This window comes from Ostrinia nubilalis, chromosome 7 (genome assembly GCF_963855985.1).
Source record: "Ostrinia nubilalis chromosome 7, ilOstNubi1.1, whole genome shotgun sequence".
NCBI lineage: Eukaryota > Metazoa > Arthropoda > Insecta > Lepidoptera > Crambidae > Ostrinia > Ostrinia nubilalis.
Genome location: NC_087094.1, coordinates 12,316,031 through 12,334,446, shown reverse-complemented (window position 1 = coordinate 12,334,446; position 18,416 = coordinate 12,316,031). Strand labels below are relative to the sequence as shown.

Genomic DNA, 18,416 nt, shown 5'->3' with positions numbered 1-18,416 from the left:
GAAAGCGTAACAGACAGACAGACAGACAGACAGACAGACAGAGTTACTTTCGCATTTATAATATTAAGTTGGGATTACATCACAGTCCCTATTAAGTTAACAAAACTTCAAGTTGCTATAAGCCATGTTTGGGGCCGGGTAATTAATGTGAATGAATAAAAATAAGATATCATTAATTTAAATAAGTATCTTAATTATTAATAAACAATAAGATGACTGTTCATTGATGACTGTCAATGATAAAATTAAATACACAATATTATGCTTTTGGTTATCTTAATAGGTACCTAAATAAAAAAATAATTTGGTTAGATAAGCTTAAACGCTACATCCTTGTTTTGTTTTTTTGTTGTACTTTAACACTAGAAGGGCCGGGCTTCGTGCTATACCTTCAAAGACCGCAGCGGTCAATTTGACGGTACTAGAGATTAAGTGAGAATACTTATGAAATTATTACAGATTTTAAATAAAAAAATTAAATAAAAATAATACAAATTTATTTTTAATAGTAGTAAACAATTTAGCATTAAAGTTAGTAACATTTGTAACAAGTAATAGTTTTTTTAGACTCTTTTGTACATTTTCCACAAACAGCTTTTTTACAGATAGTACAGTTTTCACATGTTTTATTTTTTTTACAATTACTATTGATTTGACATTGCCGCCTCTTATTGTTTGTAGTACATGGTTCACTTGTTTCAGAATTAGTTTCTTGTCTCTGAGTCGCAGTTGAAGTGGATTTTTTTCTCAGATACTCTTCACGTAGTTCGCTCACTAGTTGAAGGATAAAATCATGATGAGAAATTTTTATTCCTGTGACTTTTTGATATAGAATCCACGAGTTTATAGCTGCTAAATCAAGTATATTGTATAAAATAGGCCATCTCCGACTTCCAGCTCTTACGGTGTATTTGCGTGCCATTTGATCGATGATGTCTACACCAAATTTTGTTGCATTATAAAATTCAACTGTTTCAGGCAGCTTTTTTTGATCAGTAAGTACCTATGCTTGGGGTTGTTGTACGTTGGGGTGTAGAGTACTCAAAATAATAACATTTTTTCCTGGTTTTCCTTGGTAGTAAGGGTTATATCGGTCTCGGTTTACATTATGAAAGTTTCATATCTTATAGTACGAATACATCTACAAATCGGTGGTACTTCTCGTCTTGCACGCCACATTGTTCCAACAATACTAGTCTTTTCGACCATTAGTTTTAAAGCCAAATTTAGAGACGTGAAAAAGTTGTCAGTGGTTACGTTTCGGCCCTTTTGGAAATAGGGTTGCACTAGTTTCAAAACCACATTTTAACCACGACTGCTCACCGAACGAAACCAATGTCAACTGTAAAATGTAAACAAGCTAGGCAGTAACAACTTACTCAGAATTCAATTCAACATACATAAAAACAAAAGTACCCACATTAGTTTGAAGAAATAGTTGTTTACTATTTTTATCGCCGCCTTTATATGTATGCGGTCACATTGACGGTGCGCGGTCTTAGTAGGTATTTGTCATCGAAACTCATATACAACATATTCTTATTTTTTTTTTTCATATAGATTTAGCTTAACAATATCAAATTAGGAAAAGTCATAAAATATGAAAAGAAACAAAAACATAGTTTGTGTAATATTTAACAATGAAATTGCTTTGCCGCCAATTTGACTGCCTTGGTCTTTCTAGTGTTAAAATAATAATAAATAAGGTTAAGCTCCAAAACTTTTAGGACATAGTAACTCCAACCTCAGTATATTATATCTAATTAAACGGGACTATTACCACCTCTCGTTCCTACCCCTGCAACTCCTGTGTAGCCAGGATCTACAGCTTGACCGCCAATAAAAACCCAACCAGTGAATGCCAAGTTTGTCCCGGAGAAAGTTAAACTGTCATTGGAGCCGCAACGAAATTAATCAGAAGAACATAGAACGAGTTCGAAACTTCAAAGTTGGGGTTCGACTTCCTTCCAGTGCAAAGTAAATGACAAAAACAAAGTTTTTTTCAGCCAAATGACGTCCACTGCTGGACATAGGCCTCCCGCAAGGTTTTCCACAATGAACGGTCCTGCGCTGCCCGCATCCAGGCTCTTCCCGCGACCTTCACCAGTATGTTGGTCCACCTAGTGGGAGGCCTGCCCACGCTACGTCTTCCGGCCCGTGGTCGCCACTCGATAACTTTTCTACCTAAACCTAAACAAAGTATAAGAGTATTATATTGCCTACATACAGGTGGGGTCAAGGTATGCTCTTAATTCGTACCTAAGTGATAGGCCTGCCCCTCCCATCGATTATCTATAAGTTACGCCATCGCTCAGCCATATCAACACTACCCAGAAACGTTATCGCTAGACTTATGATATGTATGAGCCATAAACGACTAAAGGTATATTAGTTGCCCGATAATTTTTTGCCAGTGTGCACGGGATAGTTGTCGTTATAAGCAAAAAGTGTTGGGAGAATACCGAATCAGCTATAACTTAAAACGTATGTATAATACTTAGATTAATAAAACCTAGATGGATAGTCTTCATACAAACGCTTCGTCAAAAGTGAGGCAAAAATCTTATGTCATTAGTGTCAATTTTGTTGGGGAGTGTAGACAGTGAAGGCGATTTTCCCGAAAGTAGGGAAATTTTTAATACGTTTTTAATTATTTTATAACTAACAAAAACAAAACGCATCATGTACTTACTTATTTATGGAATTCAAAGTACCTACCTAATTACAATAAGATAAATCGACTGAAAAGTCTCGATTTCATAAAAAAGGAAGTGTATTTGTACGGCGAACAATTGGGAAATAAATTTTCTTGTTACTGGTATCATTCCCGTATTTAATTTTTGAAAGCCAAATTCAAGCAGAATACGCGTCGAATCGTAGTACTTACTTATGAAATGTAACACTGGTCACTTTCTTTAGTTTTTCTGATGTATTTAGACACCCTTTCACAGCACAAACCGTCTTAATTAATTAAAAGTCGTCGGACGTGTTTACCAATTTTTCACTTTGACAGTTCATGTGACGTTTACGAGTAAGCCATTCTGGCTTACTAAAATCTGCCTCACCTTTCGTGCACTGACTATCTATCTAGGTTTTATTAATCTAAGGTATAATATACACATGTCATTTTGTGAAGCAATAGTAGGTACCTACTACAATAAGCCCTAACCTATAAAATATTAGAATGGTGTCTGATTTTATGAGTGAGTAAAAAAATTTTAGGCAACTGCCAACTATTTATTTATTTATTTATTTAAAGACTTTATTGCACACACAACAATGTTCCGTACAAAAAGGCGAGCTTAATGCCATACGTCATTCTCTACCAGCTGACCTTGAGCAAAACAGAGATATTGAGTAGTAACTATGTATTAGATTCTCCGTAAACTACAGATTTTTAGTCAGCAGATAATTTGGTCGGCTCTTAATTTGTATGAGGAAGTGACTGATACCAAATCGGTATGTGCGCACTTCCTGTATGTTCATACTGATTAACAGCCCGACCAAACTATAGGCAAAAATTCGTTATATTGTTATTAACTATTTTGTGACAGTTAACTCTATCAACCTGAAATTAGTACAGTTAATTAGTAAACAAGTAGTTCCTGATAAAACTGCAATTTGGCGGTTCGGACCCTGTTGAAACCAATTTTATTGAGAGAAACAATAAATGTAATTTATACGAGCTCTCAGATTAACCTCAATTGATATGATAGTTGATGTTATCAAATTTTATTTTTATTACATACCTACGCATCTTTTAAAAACCGCTTTATTACTGTTATACTATAATTCACGGCTATCTAATCATATATCGACAAATACATAAGTTATTTGTGTTATGCTGGTTTCCTAGCAACTGAGTATATTTCCATTAAAATAATGAGCTATGCAAATACCTAGTAGTCTTGATGTATGCTGAACCTTTTTGTCATATACGATTAAAACTACCTCTATGTTAAAAAATATTTGTATGCGGGACATTTAACTCGCAGTAGCAGATATTAGCTTTGTTTTGAGGTAAGCAATAGGTATAGTCGATAGCACATCAATTTATTCATGTTTGTTGCAAAATACCAACGACATATTTACCACCATTTAAGATGCCACAGTGTTATGCTCGATCTATTTTTTTTACTTCATCATCATCATCATCATCATCTCAGCCATAGGACGTCCACTGCTGAACATAGGCCTCCCCCAATGCTTTCCATGTTGCCCGGTTGGTAGCGGCCTGCGTCCAGCGCCTTCGCTTTAAGATGTCGTCGGTCCACCTTGTGGGTGGACGTCCTACGCTGCGTAGGCGGCCTCCACTCCAAAACCTTGCTGCCCCATCGGCCATTTTTTTAACTTATTTGGAGCATTTAAGTATTAGTTTTCCTCCTGTTCTTACAGTGAATTAGTAGTGTTAAGTTTCCATAGAACATAGTTAGATATCAATTCTGTAATCAGGATTTCGATGAAAATTGTTGATATGATGATAAAACAGCTGATAAAGAATCGAGTTGGTGTAAATTTAATGTGTACAAAACGTCGACGCATGGATTCAATAATACTAAGAACTGAAGTGAAAATGTTATTTCAGGAGTCATTAGGCACGAGAAAGCAGACAGTTCGAAACTAGCATTGATACAATAATACTCGTACCCTTCAGCGAGAAGCCGAGAACAGACCACTTCAGCCTGACAGGTGTATTTATTTATTTATTTATAGAAACCAACAGCGATACATTGATATTTATACTGAAATAGAAAGACACGGGTCTTAACGCGACATTTATGAATGAGTGACTTTATGTACTCATGGCTTGACGTTTCGGCTGCTATGCTGCAGCCGTGGTCACAAGCAGACTGGCGGCTCGCGGCTTCGTAAGTTCGGGCGGGCTGATAATTTTCAACTACCCTAATTCTTTTACATTTGTTTAAAATCTAATTCCAGATCAAAATGGAGCCGACCGTCACCACAACCTTCGTGACCTCAGCAGCGCCTGTGGGACCCAACGAGACGAATATGACCTGCCCATCATGCCAAGCCACCATCACCACCAGGGTTGAGCGCAAAGCTACCACCAAGATGCACATAATTGCTCTGGCGTTATGCGTTTTTCTGTAAGTATTATTATGCCAACTCATTATAATACCGTCAAAGAATTTATGTGTTACATACACTTACTCGTAAATTCTTGAATTCTTAAAAGATACTCTTATTATAGCCTATAGTCGTTTTCATGATATTTGGCATTTAGGGCTTGATTGAATCTGTACTAAGATTCTTTGAACATTATTTCAGAATCCGAAAGGCTAAAATTTTGAAACAAATTCAAATAGGTATGATTAAAGTCCGAGATTGGCCCAAATATAGTTGAACCATTCATAAGCTTCAATCACGTTTTGACAGTAAAAAGTATTATATGCATGGATTGATGTGATTGGATAACCAAGAAAGTCAATTACGTTAAAATAATATAATATTTCATAATGCGAACATCTAGGGTCTGGAATTCGCTACCTTCTGCTGCCTTTCCCGAACACTGTAATCCGGGCCTTTTCAAGGCGATAAAGAATAGGCACTTATAGGGCAGATATGTACCATCCTAGACGCATCTCACTTAACATCAAGTGCGATTGCAGTCAAATACCTGTCTTATTTTGCATAAAAAAAAATGTGTTATGAAACTTGGTGCTCACATTTAATTGTTTTAGGCGTATTCTCATGATATTTAACTATCATTTCCAGGTGCTGGCCATGCGCGTGCATTCCCTACTGCAAGAACTCGTGCAGGAACGCTGACCATTACTGCCCTAGCTGTAACGCACACCTGGGAACATACGTCAATTAGTTTTATATGAAAAAAGACTGCTGATATGACCACCTATAGTTTAAGCTTCTGTCAATCGTCAGATATCCTTTAGCTGAAGAATGAATTTGACATTTTGACATTATTTCCAATACTGAAACTTTCAACGTACCAAACTAAGGGCTTCTTTCACCATGTCCTTTTAAGGTTCCAATTAGTTACCTCCTAATTAGCAAGATGGTGAATTTAGATAAATTGCATTGCATTCATTTAACTATGTTAGGCTTACTTAAGTACCTACTCTATCATCATTTCAGCCATAGGACGTCTACTGCTGAACGCCTCCCTAACGATTTTCCACATCGCTCGGTTGGTAGCGACTTGCATCCAGCGCCTTCCTGCTACCTCTATGAGGTCGTCGGTCCACAGTGTGGGTGGAAATCCCACGCTGCGTGCTATAGTATATGGCCTCCACTCCAGAACCTTGCTGCCCCATAGGCTGGCAGTTGTGCGTACTATGTACCCTGCCCATAGCTACTTACTCTAAAATAATGTACACATTAACTTAATCATTGGTTGAAGCGAGATATCAAATAATTAATAAGCGATGCAAACGTCACTTATTGATAATACAAAAACGCGTTATTTACAATGTTAATGATTATGTCATAATAATTGAATTGTTTAATTAATAGTCCTGATATAAAACGAAACGTATTACAATATCAAAAAGTTAATAATTAAGTTTACTGACAACTGATTAAATAAATTATTTTAGGTAAGTACTATCTTGGAACAAGTATAATAATATAAGTCATATCGTTAGGTTTACTAGTATTTATTAATTGTTGATAGCTAATTAATTATGCTGTTTATTTAAAAACGTAAATATTAAAGCAAATAAGTATGTATGTACATACTTAAAAGCATAAGGTCGTTATGGAAATCCTTAACCTATGTCACAGAATAAGTAATAGTACAGGTACAGAAGGATTACTCCACAAGACGATTTAAATAAATGCGAGTCTTGCTACGACGCGATACAGTGGAATTCAGCTCGCACATCACTACGTACCTACAATTTTATTCACCTACAAGTTTTGTCTCTTTCTATCGCGTGCCTCTGAACTCTTCTTACGCAGTTAGGGTTGCTGTCTAGTGAAAAAATAATTAATCTACTTATTTGTAATGAGGAACGTATGTAGGTAAGTATGCATTCATTATGGAAAACCTTGGGAGAGGCCTTTGTCAGCAGTGGACGTCATTTGGCTGAAACGAACGAACGCATTCTGAGCAGTAGTCATAGTAGGTTAGGTTCCTATACTATCCTAAGAATTATTGATTATCTACATGGCCAACATACCTTTCAGCATCTTTGGGAAGCGAAAAAAAAAGATAAATCCGATAGATTTCTTTTCGAATTTAAACACCCGAACGCCGCACAATATTTCTTTCTCTTTATGTCCATTTTTAAATAATACTTCGATCATAGAATTGTAATTATACTACAACGCACGCCAGCGTCCTGACGGGCGCGCGCGTGACACTCGACTGATATAATACCCGCCGGCGGGGCGCTTCGCTGTAGGTAATTATCGGATGTACCGCGCGGAGTGAGCCAGGCCTGCCTATGTCCAGAAGTGGTCGTCAAATGACTGAAACGAAAGATTTACATTATTTTTAGTTACAAAAGAACATCCAGCCATAATTAATGTATGCCATTAATTACTATCACTATTTGGGTATTAATATACAAATTAATGGCCATGGGACATGGGCAATAAAACAATTGAAGCAATTAAAACAATTGAAACAGTAACATTAATTAATTAAAACAGTCCTCTTTAATTTTGTTAACAAAAAACGGGTTCCAGCCTAGACACTATTTATACTTATTTCGATTTTTTTGTTATGAAAATAGTAACAAATCCTAAAGCGGATGATGAATAAATTATGATCTGATGTTGGGGAAGATTTTTTCAACTTAGTAAGTATTTTGGGCAATTGACGAAAGTTTAAAGAATCGGTAAACGGATTATACCCTCTGTGAGAAGCCAGAAGCCACTGCACGACAGCTGCCACGAGCCGGAAGACATAGTGTGGGCAGGCCTCCCACTAGGTGGACCGACGATCTGGTGAAGCTCGCGGGAGGTGCCTGGATGCGGGCGGCGCAGGACCGGTTGTCTTTCGGCTGAAACGAACGTGAAGTACAGAGGACTTCAGTCATTATTTTTGTTGCTAAATGGCTCCTTTAACAAAGATGTTTTTATCTTGATGTGCCATTGTCTGTAATTAGATTTAGGGCTGATTTTTCAATCGTCGGATAAGTTTTAACTGAAGAATAAGTTTGGCACATTGACAGTTTCAGTATGGGAAATGTGTCAAAATGACAGGTTTATTCTTCAGTTTTAAGTAGCATATCTGACGATTGAAAAATCGGCCCTAAGTGTGGCTTGTTGTCATATTTATTAGTAAATGATCATGTGGCTAAATAATGATCATGTGGCTAAATAATAAAATTACTACACTTTTAATGTACTTACTCTGCAAAAATAAATCCAAAGGAATAAGAACTCTGTAACTAAACTAGCTGAAAGAATTTTGTTCGGGGAATCCCGTGCAAGACAGATTTAGATTGTCAACACTGATAAGGAAAAAATAAGCATGTGTGCAATATAAACCCATAATTACTGAGTCTCACACACACACAGTAATTATGGGTATAATCTTTTGTCCACTGATAGGAAAGCCTAATAGATAAGGTGTACCCATTCGTAGGTCGATTTGAGGTTTTCGATATATTTTCAGGGTTATAAATAACTCGTAATTACGAAAATATTGTAATAAAAAGCAGGTAAAGCAAACATTTTCTAGAGTCGATATTAAAAATTGTTACCTATTACTATCTAAACTGGCCACTTACCTAATAAATAGTTTAATTTCTGATTTAATTTCATAAAATGCATTTATTATCTCGTAGCTTAAGTCACAAACAGATTTTTTCAAAGTTACATTGGTAGTTTCTGAAAATGCGAAGATGTGTGGTGTGTACACATGATAGTTTTCAAAGTCTCTTCACAATCTCTTTTTTATTTTATTTATTTTTTATGAATTTCACATGAAACATCAGGTTACGTCATGGCGGTCATCAACTTCAAAAACATTTCGCTTATTTATTTTGATGCAAGGAGCTTAATTAAAAAAAAAAGCTAAGTAAATAGGTTTTTTTTTAATTAAGCTCCTTAAATAGGAGTAGGCTATGCAAAATGAAAAACAAGAATTTATCTTGTACTATTAAACTGTTACTAGGTCAAAGTTAAACAAATGTAATCACTCATACCATCCCTATGACACCCACTTAATAACTAACCTACTAATATTTACCCCATGACGTCACCGTTCGTGACGGACACTGTTATCGCCCTGCCTAGATTGCTATACAAAATATAATAATGCATTCGTGTTAATAGTTCAAGTGAAGTCGCTGGGTTTTAGTCGTCGGTTAAATCTGTGACAGTGCGGACGGATCAGCAGTCGCTTCCAAACTGTTGTGCGTGAGAGTGTGATTATTTTAAGTAAGTGATTTGCCTTTTTATTATTAACAGTAGGTTAAGTTAATGTATGAGTTGTTAATTGTGGCGTAATAATAATATCCTTTGACTGAGGGGCGTTGGCTACCTGTAGGAACAACTGTTGCTCTAGTAAACGGTAGTGAAAGCATATTAAAATATTTTTACATTATTTTATAAATTTTCTACGATTTTTATATACATTTTCTCGTAAGAGTAGTGGGATGTGATGTATTTTTTTGCTGAAATATTTTCTACTTTTTGTTTGATTAAAGCTTTTTGTGCTAATGACAATAAAAAAATAGTTGGAAAGAAAACTTAAAAAAAAACACGTTTTGGTCAATTATTAGTTATGTTAAAAATAATTATTATATAACGATATTATTTTTTAACCCACTTTTTTCTCGGAAAGGAGTATTTTGTAAACAAATGAACATGAATTCAGTTCGGGGAACTCCCGTAACAAAGCGTTTGATACTCGTACTTCGCAACGTATTTACTTGCTTCGGAAATATAGCTAAGGTGTAGTTTCGTCGCTTGCCTCTCTAACTGACGTAACTGACATTTAGCAAAATTTTCAGGCGATTAGACAGATCGATTCGTCTTGAAATTAAGATGGTGTAGATAACTTAGTTTCGAAAAAAATGTCAGATAGGTACGTCAGTTAGAGAGGCAAGCGACGGTTTGTTCGCTTCAGCCAAACTGGACAAAACCAAGGATTTCCATAACGACCGATCATGCGCTGCCTGCATTCAGGTTGTTTTAAGGATTTTCCACACTGGATGTGTTCTGCGGTCTGCGGTCAGGTCAAAATTAACCAAGCCTGCTTCATGTATGAACAACATCGGTCTCTATACATTTTGTAATGATGCTATAGTGCGGGCATATGCAGAGTACTGACAGGTGTGTACTGCGTTTATTTGACCAGACTGGAGAACGCATCCAATGCTTCAATGGTTGTGTGTAAATCCAGGTGAAGTTCGCTTCCACCTTCGGCCTTATCATCACTTTCCATCGGGTGAGATGCAGGCCAAGAGCTTGCTCGTAGTGGATAAAAAAATTAAATTATAACATTTGTGTCTGCAGGTAAAAATGAATCCTTCAGTAGTGCCCGGAGTAGCTCCCGTGGGTCCCAAGCCGGCCCAGCTGACCTGCCCCTCGTGCCATGCGACCGTGGTGTCAAGAGTCGACCACAACAGCACCACCAAGACACATTTGATCGCTTTGGCGCTGTGCCTTTGCTTGTAAGTTGATTTTTTCTTGTTATACTGGGTGAAATTGAATCGTGAAAACGCATTAGTCTCATGTTATTTGGGGAATTGAATTTTTAATGTGTAGGTACACATTAATTAGAGTAATAATTTAACTTTATGAATGAACAGAGCGTATTGAGTAGCGTCCTGCGTTCCCACTACAATCAACAATAGAAAACAATAGTTATACTGTTCCTTGTATGTGGCGGCGGCTGAGCCCGCCAGTTTTATTTTTAGTCGCAAATACACCTTTAAAGAAATCACGTTTTACTGTTCCAACCTTCTGACGTGCGTTTTGTGGACTTAACTTGTAAAGTGGACAACAACAATAATATACCTGAATATAGCTATATTATACAACGTGTCCCAAAATTCAAGGATAAGCCGGCGCCGCAGGATGGACATAGTCATGACTACTTTAGGAAAAATAAGGAAAAAAAAATATCTCAATTATTTTTTAAGTTAGACAATAAATTACAAAATTCTTCGAAAATTGACACCCCTTATGATATTTTACATTACCACGACTACCATTTTTCAAATATTTCTGTTTTTTTGTTTGTATCGGCAACTTAAGTAGTGCTGCTGTGGACAGCAAAGATTCTGGGGGTTTTGAGAGTTGGGGTGGACCCCAACTCTCAAAACCCCCAGAATCTTTGCAGTTTTTACACAAAAGTTAATCAAAATATGTTATTTCCTTAAAATTTTGAACGATTTTTACTTTCACTCCACTTTGACTCATCGTTTTGTAAAAAAAAAGTATGAACACTACTGCGGCAAGTTTTTTATAAAGTTGACGCAACTATCCAAGATTCCAAAATGGTATAATACTCTAAGAAACCTAGTCGCAAAAAAGATATGCGTACCATTTTTACAAGCACTTCGCTTGTTAGTTAGTATGGGATAAATCTTGCAACTGAATTTAAAACCAGTTCTCCTCAACCGATTGAGCTGAAATTTGGTATACTTATGTAAGTACGATGAAAATGCAATATTATGGTACCATTGAGCTGAATGGAGACTGGAGGTGGCCATAGGAACTTCTAAACGAAACGGCGGAATTGCATCTAGTTTGGGTTCGTTGGACTTGTCTTTTCGAGCACTTTAGTGCTAGATGATGTCCAGGGTCCTGATGATGAAGTCAGTTATAATTTTCAAACGAAGTCAAGCTTGTTTTTAAAAAAAGTTTTTTTTTATTACAACTTTATTTTAAACTTTTCAGTTGTTTCTCAATCTCATGGCCCAAGTGCTCGGGAAGACAAATCCAACGAACCCAAACTCGATAAGCTTCCGACGTTTCGTTTAGGAGTTCCTATGGCCAGCTTCTGCCACCTCTTGACTTCATTATCAGGACCCTGGACATCATCTAGCACTAAAGTGCTCTAAAAGACAAGTCCAACGAACCCAAACTAGATGCAATTCCGCCGTTTCGTTAAGAGTTCCTATGGCCACCTCCAGACTCCATCCAGCTCAATGGTACCATAATATTGCATTGTCATCGTACTTACACAAGTATACCAAATTTTAGCTCAATTGGTTAAGGAGAACTGGTTTTAAATTCAGTTGCAAGATTTATCCCATACTAACTAACAAGCGAAGTGCTTGTAAAAATGGTACGCATATCTTTTTTGCGACTAGGTTTCTTAGAGTATTATACCATTTTGGAATCTTGGATAGTTGCGTCAACTTTATAAAAAACTTGCCGCAGTAGTGTTCATAGATACTTTTTTTTACAAAACGATGAGTCAAAGTGGAGTGAATATAAAAATCGTTGAAAATTTTAAGGAAATAACATATTTTGATTAACTTTTGTGTAAAAACTGCAAGGATTCTGGGGGTTTTAAGAGTTGGGGTGAACAGCAGCACTACTTAAGTTGTCGATATAAACAGAAAAACAGGAATATTTGAAAAATTGTGGTCGTGGTAATGTAAAATATCATAAGGGGTGTCAATTTTCGTCGAATTTCATAATTTATTGTGTAAGTAAAAAAATAATTGAGATAGATTTTTTTCCTTATTTTTCCTAAAGTAGTCATGACTATGTCCGTCCTGTGGCGTCGGCTTATCCTTGAATTTTGGGACACGTTGTATAGTAATATACATATAACGTAAATTGATATTACTACTTATTTTTTACCGATTTTAGATAGTTGTTGTGACATTTCAATTTTAATAATTCAAGATCTAAGTCCATAATTTCCTTGTAGGTTATCAAGAAGCACTGAAATTGGCTCTATGTTGTTTCCAACTCTACATAACATAGGTATACGAAAATGTATACTGATGTGGAACTTATCCACAAGTTTCTGCTAACTGGGTGATTGCTTTGATTGTTGAACTACCAGCATGTGACATACTCGTACACGTAATAATTTTAATGTAATTTTCCAATATTATTATTACAATAGCTACAATAAGTTACGATTGTTTATTTTTTATGAATGAACTCTCAAAGCGATCAAGCGCCTGCGCACTGCCCTTGATCTAAGACATTGACTTGCGCCATCAAGGCCACGTTACTCTTCCTTGTATAGTAAACAGCAGACCAGTTAAAGCAAAATAGCATCTATCACAGCTACTTAAGGTGCTACAGTGTCTACTTAGATGTGCCGTCGCTGATACTTTATAGCAATTACGCTACTATAGCCTTACTAACATGAATGACTAATCTCGCTCTAAGTGTGAATTGATTTTAGTTCCTTGTACAAGAGTTATGAAGTCTAAGGCTGAGTTGCACCAACTTACTATAACCGTAACTATATACATATATGTATAACAATAACTGGTGATTTTTGTATGGACTTTGAAAGACGTTGGTACATACATCTAGCTTGACTTTGTCGATGTAGAGTCATTTACTAGACTATTCGTCACTAAGACCACAGAAATAAATATGATATTAGTTAAAACCTTTATTCCTTTTACAAAAATAAATATTACCGCTCTGTTACCTATCTGAAATATTGCGTCAATAAATAAAATATAATGTTAATTAATCACACCTAAATATAAACATTAATTTCAGGTGTTGGTGCTGCGTGTGCGTCCCATACTGCATGGATTCCTGTCAGAACGCGGACCACTACTGTCCCAATTGTAACGCTTACCTTGGCACGTACCAGAGCTAAATTTTATGACCATGACCTAATTTTAAGATCTATAATATTCATTACCCGACTGCGGAAGGAAGGTTATGTTTTTTAAGTGTGTGTACGCGCACGCTCTGCAGCCTAAACAGCGTGATTGTTACGCCCGTATTCACAAACGATGCTTGCTTAAGTGAAGCAGCAAATCGAACGCACAGCGTTTAATAGAGCTCTGTGATTGGACCCTGTGCGTCCACCACGCACACTGCGAGACTTCATAGTAACGTTTGTGAATACGGGTGTAAGATTCGTATCAACAGTGAAAGTGACACTGGATATATCGAAATGTAGGTAATTTTACAGTTTTTCAGTTTACGCAGTCGGGTTTTTTCATTCAATTTAGCTTGTTTTAAGACCTTTAGTATTACTTTGATCATCACTATTTTATACTTTACCTAATATTAGAAAAAGCAGTTTTAAGTAAGCGCGGTTTACACGATCAATGCAAAATGTACTCTACTGTCTGATAACACTTAAATAGATAATTTTAATGACGTCACATAGTTGAGTTCACGCCTGTTTGGTACAAAACGGGCGAGTAACTAAATTACTATGTAATTATTTATTTCCTGTAATGTGTTCGTTCATGTCCATTGTTGTCAGATGTTGATAGCAAGTGGACGTCGTTATAATCTAGGATGCGAGTAACAATAAAGTTTTTGCGAGGCATTTTATAGATTTTTAAAGCCTATACAGTTATCGTCTAAAACCATCGACAAGATAATTATGGCGCTCACTAACCGGTACATCTTCAGTCTAATTTTGCAATAAGTTCGATCCGAATCTAAAAAAAAAGTGGTCGGTGTGGTCGTAGACCATTTTGTAAGATAGTGTACGTACCAGATTCGATTTCCCTAGTTAGTTTTCTACGCGGATTTGGATAGGACGTAGTGCGAAATCACTATAAAAAGCTAGGAAGGCTGAAAATAGGATTATTAAAGAGTTTAAAATCGCTGTATCTTTTCGACGGATTACTGCTGTTCGTCTAGAATATTAATATAGATAGGAACATCTTAGAACCAGCCCCCTGGGGAAGCATTTTTGAGATTATGATAAAAATGGAAGAGAGATTTGTTGCATTTATTTTAGATTTTGTATAAATAACTTTGTAAGTACTATTTCATAGATAAAACGCATTGTTATCAATATTACGCTTTTAAGTCCCTAAGCTATGAAAATATTTAATGTGATAAGAATGCCTTATATTTTTTGGATGGTTATCACGCACGTTTAATTGTATATTATTGGAATATTATACAGTTATACAGGGTGTGCTTTTGTAAAACAACGCCCATCTCAGGGGTGGTAGATACACGACACTGATGACAAAAAAAAAATATTTTTTATTTTTATTTTTATGGAAAAATCCATGAAATCAGAAAAATGGTATTATTACGCGGGCGAGCTATAGGACAGACCCCCCGCTCTCCCGGGGTGGTGGCAGCATGTGCTCGGTGGTTTAGCGGGGTACGCGGGGGTGGTGCGGGCGGTAACAAGCGCCGTCTCGAAAGTTTAAGAAGGTTTTTTTACTATTAAAGTAATAGTTAAAATTCTATTTATATTTTTCTTGTAATTACCTACTTTCATGTGTACTACCACCCCTGAGATGGGCGTTGTTTTACAAAACCACACCCTGTATACAGTGTAAACTGTATACTGATAACTGTAATAACGTTACTCGATTTAACGACAAACTCCGTATAACGTCAAATTTATTGGCAATTTTTAGGGTTCCGTAGCCAAATGGCAAAAAACGGAACCCTTATTGGTTAACTTGTTCTCTATCCGTTTTACCATTTAACAACCACTCTCTATAACATAACGTCGAAAGATGCTCAGTGCCTTGAGTGTTATTATTGTATAGAGTTTACATTGCATTTATAGGTAAGTGAAATGTTCCTCGACAAATTGTATTTCTACTACACTTATTCAAAATAAATATTATACTTAATTAAAATAAATTACTTTTCTTTGTTTCGCTATCCTTGCTTATTCATATTGCATCATAGAACTTATTTTGTTCGATTCATCATCATTTCAGCCACAGGACGTCCACTGCTGAACATAGGCCTCGCCCAATGACTTCCACATCGCACGTTTGGTAGCGGCCTGCATCCAGCGCCTTCCTGCTACCTTTATCAGGTCGTCGGTCCACCTTGTGGGTGGACGTCCCGTTTGTTCGATTATTAATTACAAGCTTTCCGCCCGCGGCTTCGTCCGCGTGTGGATTTATGTCTGTCACAGAAAAACTTTATTGCGCGCATCCCTGTTTCAAAAACCGGGATAAAAACTATCTTATGTCCTTTACCGGGAGTCAAACTATCTCTATGCCAAATTTCATCAAAATCGGTTCAGTGGTTTAAGCGTGAAAGCGAGACAGTTACTTTCGCATTTATAATATTAGTATAGATTTATTTGGTTTTCCTGCTGATAAAACAATCAGTATCATTTAATTTAGCATTTTAAACTTTTCCTCATAATATCAGGTTAAAATTAATGTAAAATACTTATTTTGCGATAAAATAATATTTAATCACCTACCTAGCTGAATATCGTTTAGTACAGTAAAGAGTCGTACCTAAGTATATCAAATTATTTATTTAAAACCTTTTATTGAAGTCCATAAAGTTTAAAGAAAGTTTGTCATTTTGTTATAATTTGGCGTGCGATGCCTTAGGTTCGTAAAATCGATACATAGGATAACTAAATTCAAGTAGGTACCCAACCTATTTTACTTTTATCCAAATGACGTTCACTGCTGGACAAAGGCCTCCCCCAAGGTTTTCCATTCTTCCCGCGACCTTTACCAGATCGTCGGTCTACCTAGTAGGAGGCCTGCCCACGCTACGTCTTCCAGCCCGTGGTCACCACTCGAGAACTTTCCTGCCCCAACGGCCATCGTCTCTACGAGCTATGTGTAGGGTTGCCAACATTTCATCAGCGAAATATAGTATTTTCCAAAATAAGGTGTAAAAAATATAGTACATTTAAAAAAAATATAGTATTTTATGGGAAAAACAAAAAAATAGACAAATATACATTTTTTGATTATTTATTTTTATAAAAACTATGTTTTTTTGCAGTTCTTGCGCTGTGTAACAGTTTTTTGTTTAAAATAAAAGTGTCATATGTTTTGTCACATTCAATTTTTAAATTAATATAAATCAAAAGCTCATTTTTTATTAATGATACACTACTTCTGTTTTTTTCTTCTCGCCACATCGAATTCATAACCGAAAATATCCTTTCTGTAAATGCCGAAGTGGCGGGAATAGAGAGCAGGAATGAAATTACTGCAAATAAATTTGGTAAGTCATTTTCAGTATTTTTTAAAATATGCTGCCATTTTTGGCCTGTACTTTTGTCAGTAAAGTCACTACAGTCTTTTAATTTAGCAAAGATTTCATTCAATATCGTTATTTAGAGTATAGGTCGTCCATTTTGATACTCAATTTTTCTTGTAAATTTAGAACTTCTAATATTGTCTCACAGTCATTAAATGAAACCTCCTTTTTTAAATTTAATTTATTAAGACTAATCTATTATTAAGATAGTCTAAACATTTATCAAGAAATAGCAAAAAAATCTTTTGAATTCCATAACTTTCTGTGGGGGGGATTTTGCTTGTAATGATTGCAACATTTTTTTTGTTTTGTAACCAAAAAAAATATCTTTTTTACGTTGTTCTAGCGCCGATTTTAAAATTGACATAATATGTTGTGATAAGGATAGAGACATGCAATTTTTAGTTTTACAAAAGTAATAGGATAGAGAATAATACAAAGCAAAAACAACTACCTGTTATAGGGGCATTTTTTGGAGAAATTGATCAAATAACCAAAAAACACGAATTGAAAAGCAGAATTTTTTTCAAAAAGTATATTTTTTTATTATTTGTTGGCATTTTCTAGGTATTTTATGTATTTTATTAGTATCGCCTGTTATTTAGCATTATCATTGTTTTTATTTTATCAGGATATACCTCTTAGTTTAAAAGTTATTACGTTTTCTTTACGAGAAGTAATTGGAAGAAAAAAAATTCTATAAAAAATAAAAGAAAATTCTCAAAAATTTTTTGAGATCTTTTTTCTCGAAAAAAAAATAGGTCTAGTTTCACATATTTTCATATGTGCACTTTATCGTGACTCACACTGTATATTTTGGGGATCTTCAGTAATCCAGTCATACTCTCTTTCCCACTCCGGTTTATTTTATTTGGAGTCTATTTGTTATTTTTCGTTTTTTAATCGGCGTTAGCGGCGCAATAGAATTTGACGCACTTTCGTTATCACTACCACTTTCCATACCTAATTTGTATAAGATTTCAACTTTTCAAAAGAATTAACAACATTGACCAGTTCGTTACGTGCGATGGGGCGGAAAGGTTCTGGAATGGAGGCCGCGTACCGGAAAACGCAGCGTGGGACCACCACCACCTACAAGGTGGACCGACGACATCGTAAAGGTAGCAGGGAAGCGCTGGACGCAGGCCGCTACCAATCGATCAACATGGAAAGCATTGGGGGAGGCCTATGTTCAGCAGTGGACGTCCTATGGCTGAAATGATGAAGTTCGTTACGCAAGCGTTCGGATACACGCTATCGCCTATCGGGTATGTTCACGGACCTCATCAAAGGAAATGGTACGTGCG

General features: G+C 36.0%; 2 protein-coding genes across 2 annotated transcripts; both read left to right on the top strand.

The window, feature by feature from the left end:
* Positions 1 to 2,375: 2,375 nt before the first annotated feature.
* Positions 2,376 to 5,923, top strand: LOC135073337 (lipopolysaccharide-induced tumor necrosis factor-alpha factor homolog). The gene is made up of 3 exons (XM_063967487.1): positions 2,376 to 2,484; positions 4,939 to 5,108; positions 5,737 to 5,923. The coding sequence occupies exons 2-3, from the start codon at positions 4,945 to 4,947 to the stop codon at positions 5,837 to 5,839; spliced, it is 267 nt and encodes an 88-aa protein (XP_063823557.1). The 5' UTR covers positions 2,376 to 2,484; positions 4,939 to 4,944; the 3' UTR covers positions 5,840 to 5,923.
* Positions 5,924 to 9,267: 3,344 nt separating this feature from the next.
* Positions 9,268 to 15,716, top strand: LOC135073338 (lipopolysaccharide-induced tumor necrosis factor-alpha factor-like). Its single transcript, XM_063967488.1, has 3 exons — positions 9,268 to 9,372; positions 10,453 to 10,610; positions 13,645 to 15,716. Exons 2-3 carry the CDS (start codon positions 10,459 to 10,461, stop codon positions 13,745 to 13,747), a joined length of 255 nt encoding a protein of 84 aa, XP_063823558.1. The 5' UTR covers positions 9,268 to 9,372; positions 10,453 to 10,458; the 3' UTR covers positions 13,748 to 15,716.
* The last annotated feature ends 2,700 nt before the right edge of the window (positions 15,717 to 18,416 follow it).

Bases quoted from the DNA above. Each gene is read 5' to 3' on its own strand.
- LOC135073338 (XM_063967488.1), top strand. From the start codon at position 10,459: ATGAATCCTTCAGTAGTGCCCGGAGTAGCTCCCGTGGGTCCCAAGCCG. The intron at 10,611-13,644 runs GTAAGTTGATTT...CATTAATTTCAG, and splicing joins TTGGCGCTGTGCCTTTGCTT to GTGTTGGTGCTGCGTGTGCG.
- LOC135073337 (XM_063967487.1), top strand. From the start codon at position 4,945: ATGGAGCCGACCGTCACCACAACCTTCGTGACCTCAGCAGCGCCTGTG. The intron at 5,109-5,736 runs GTAAGTATTATT...TATCATTTCCAG, and splicing joins CTGGCGTTATGCGTTTTTCT to GTGCTGGCCATGCGCGTGCA.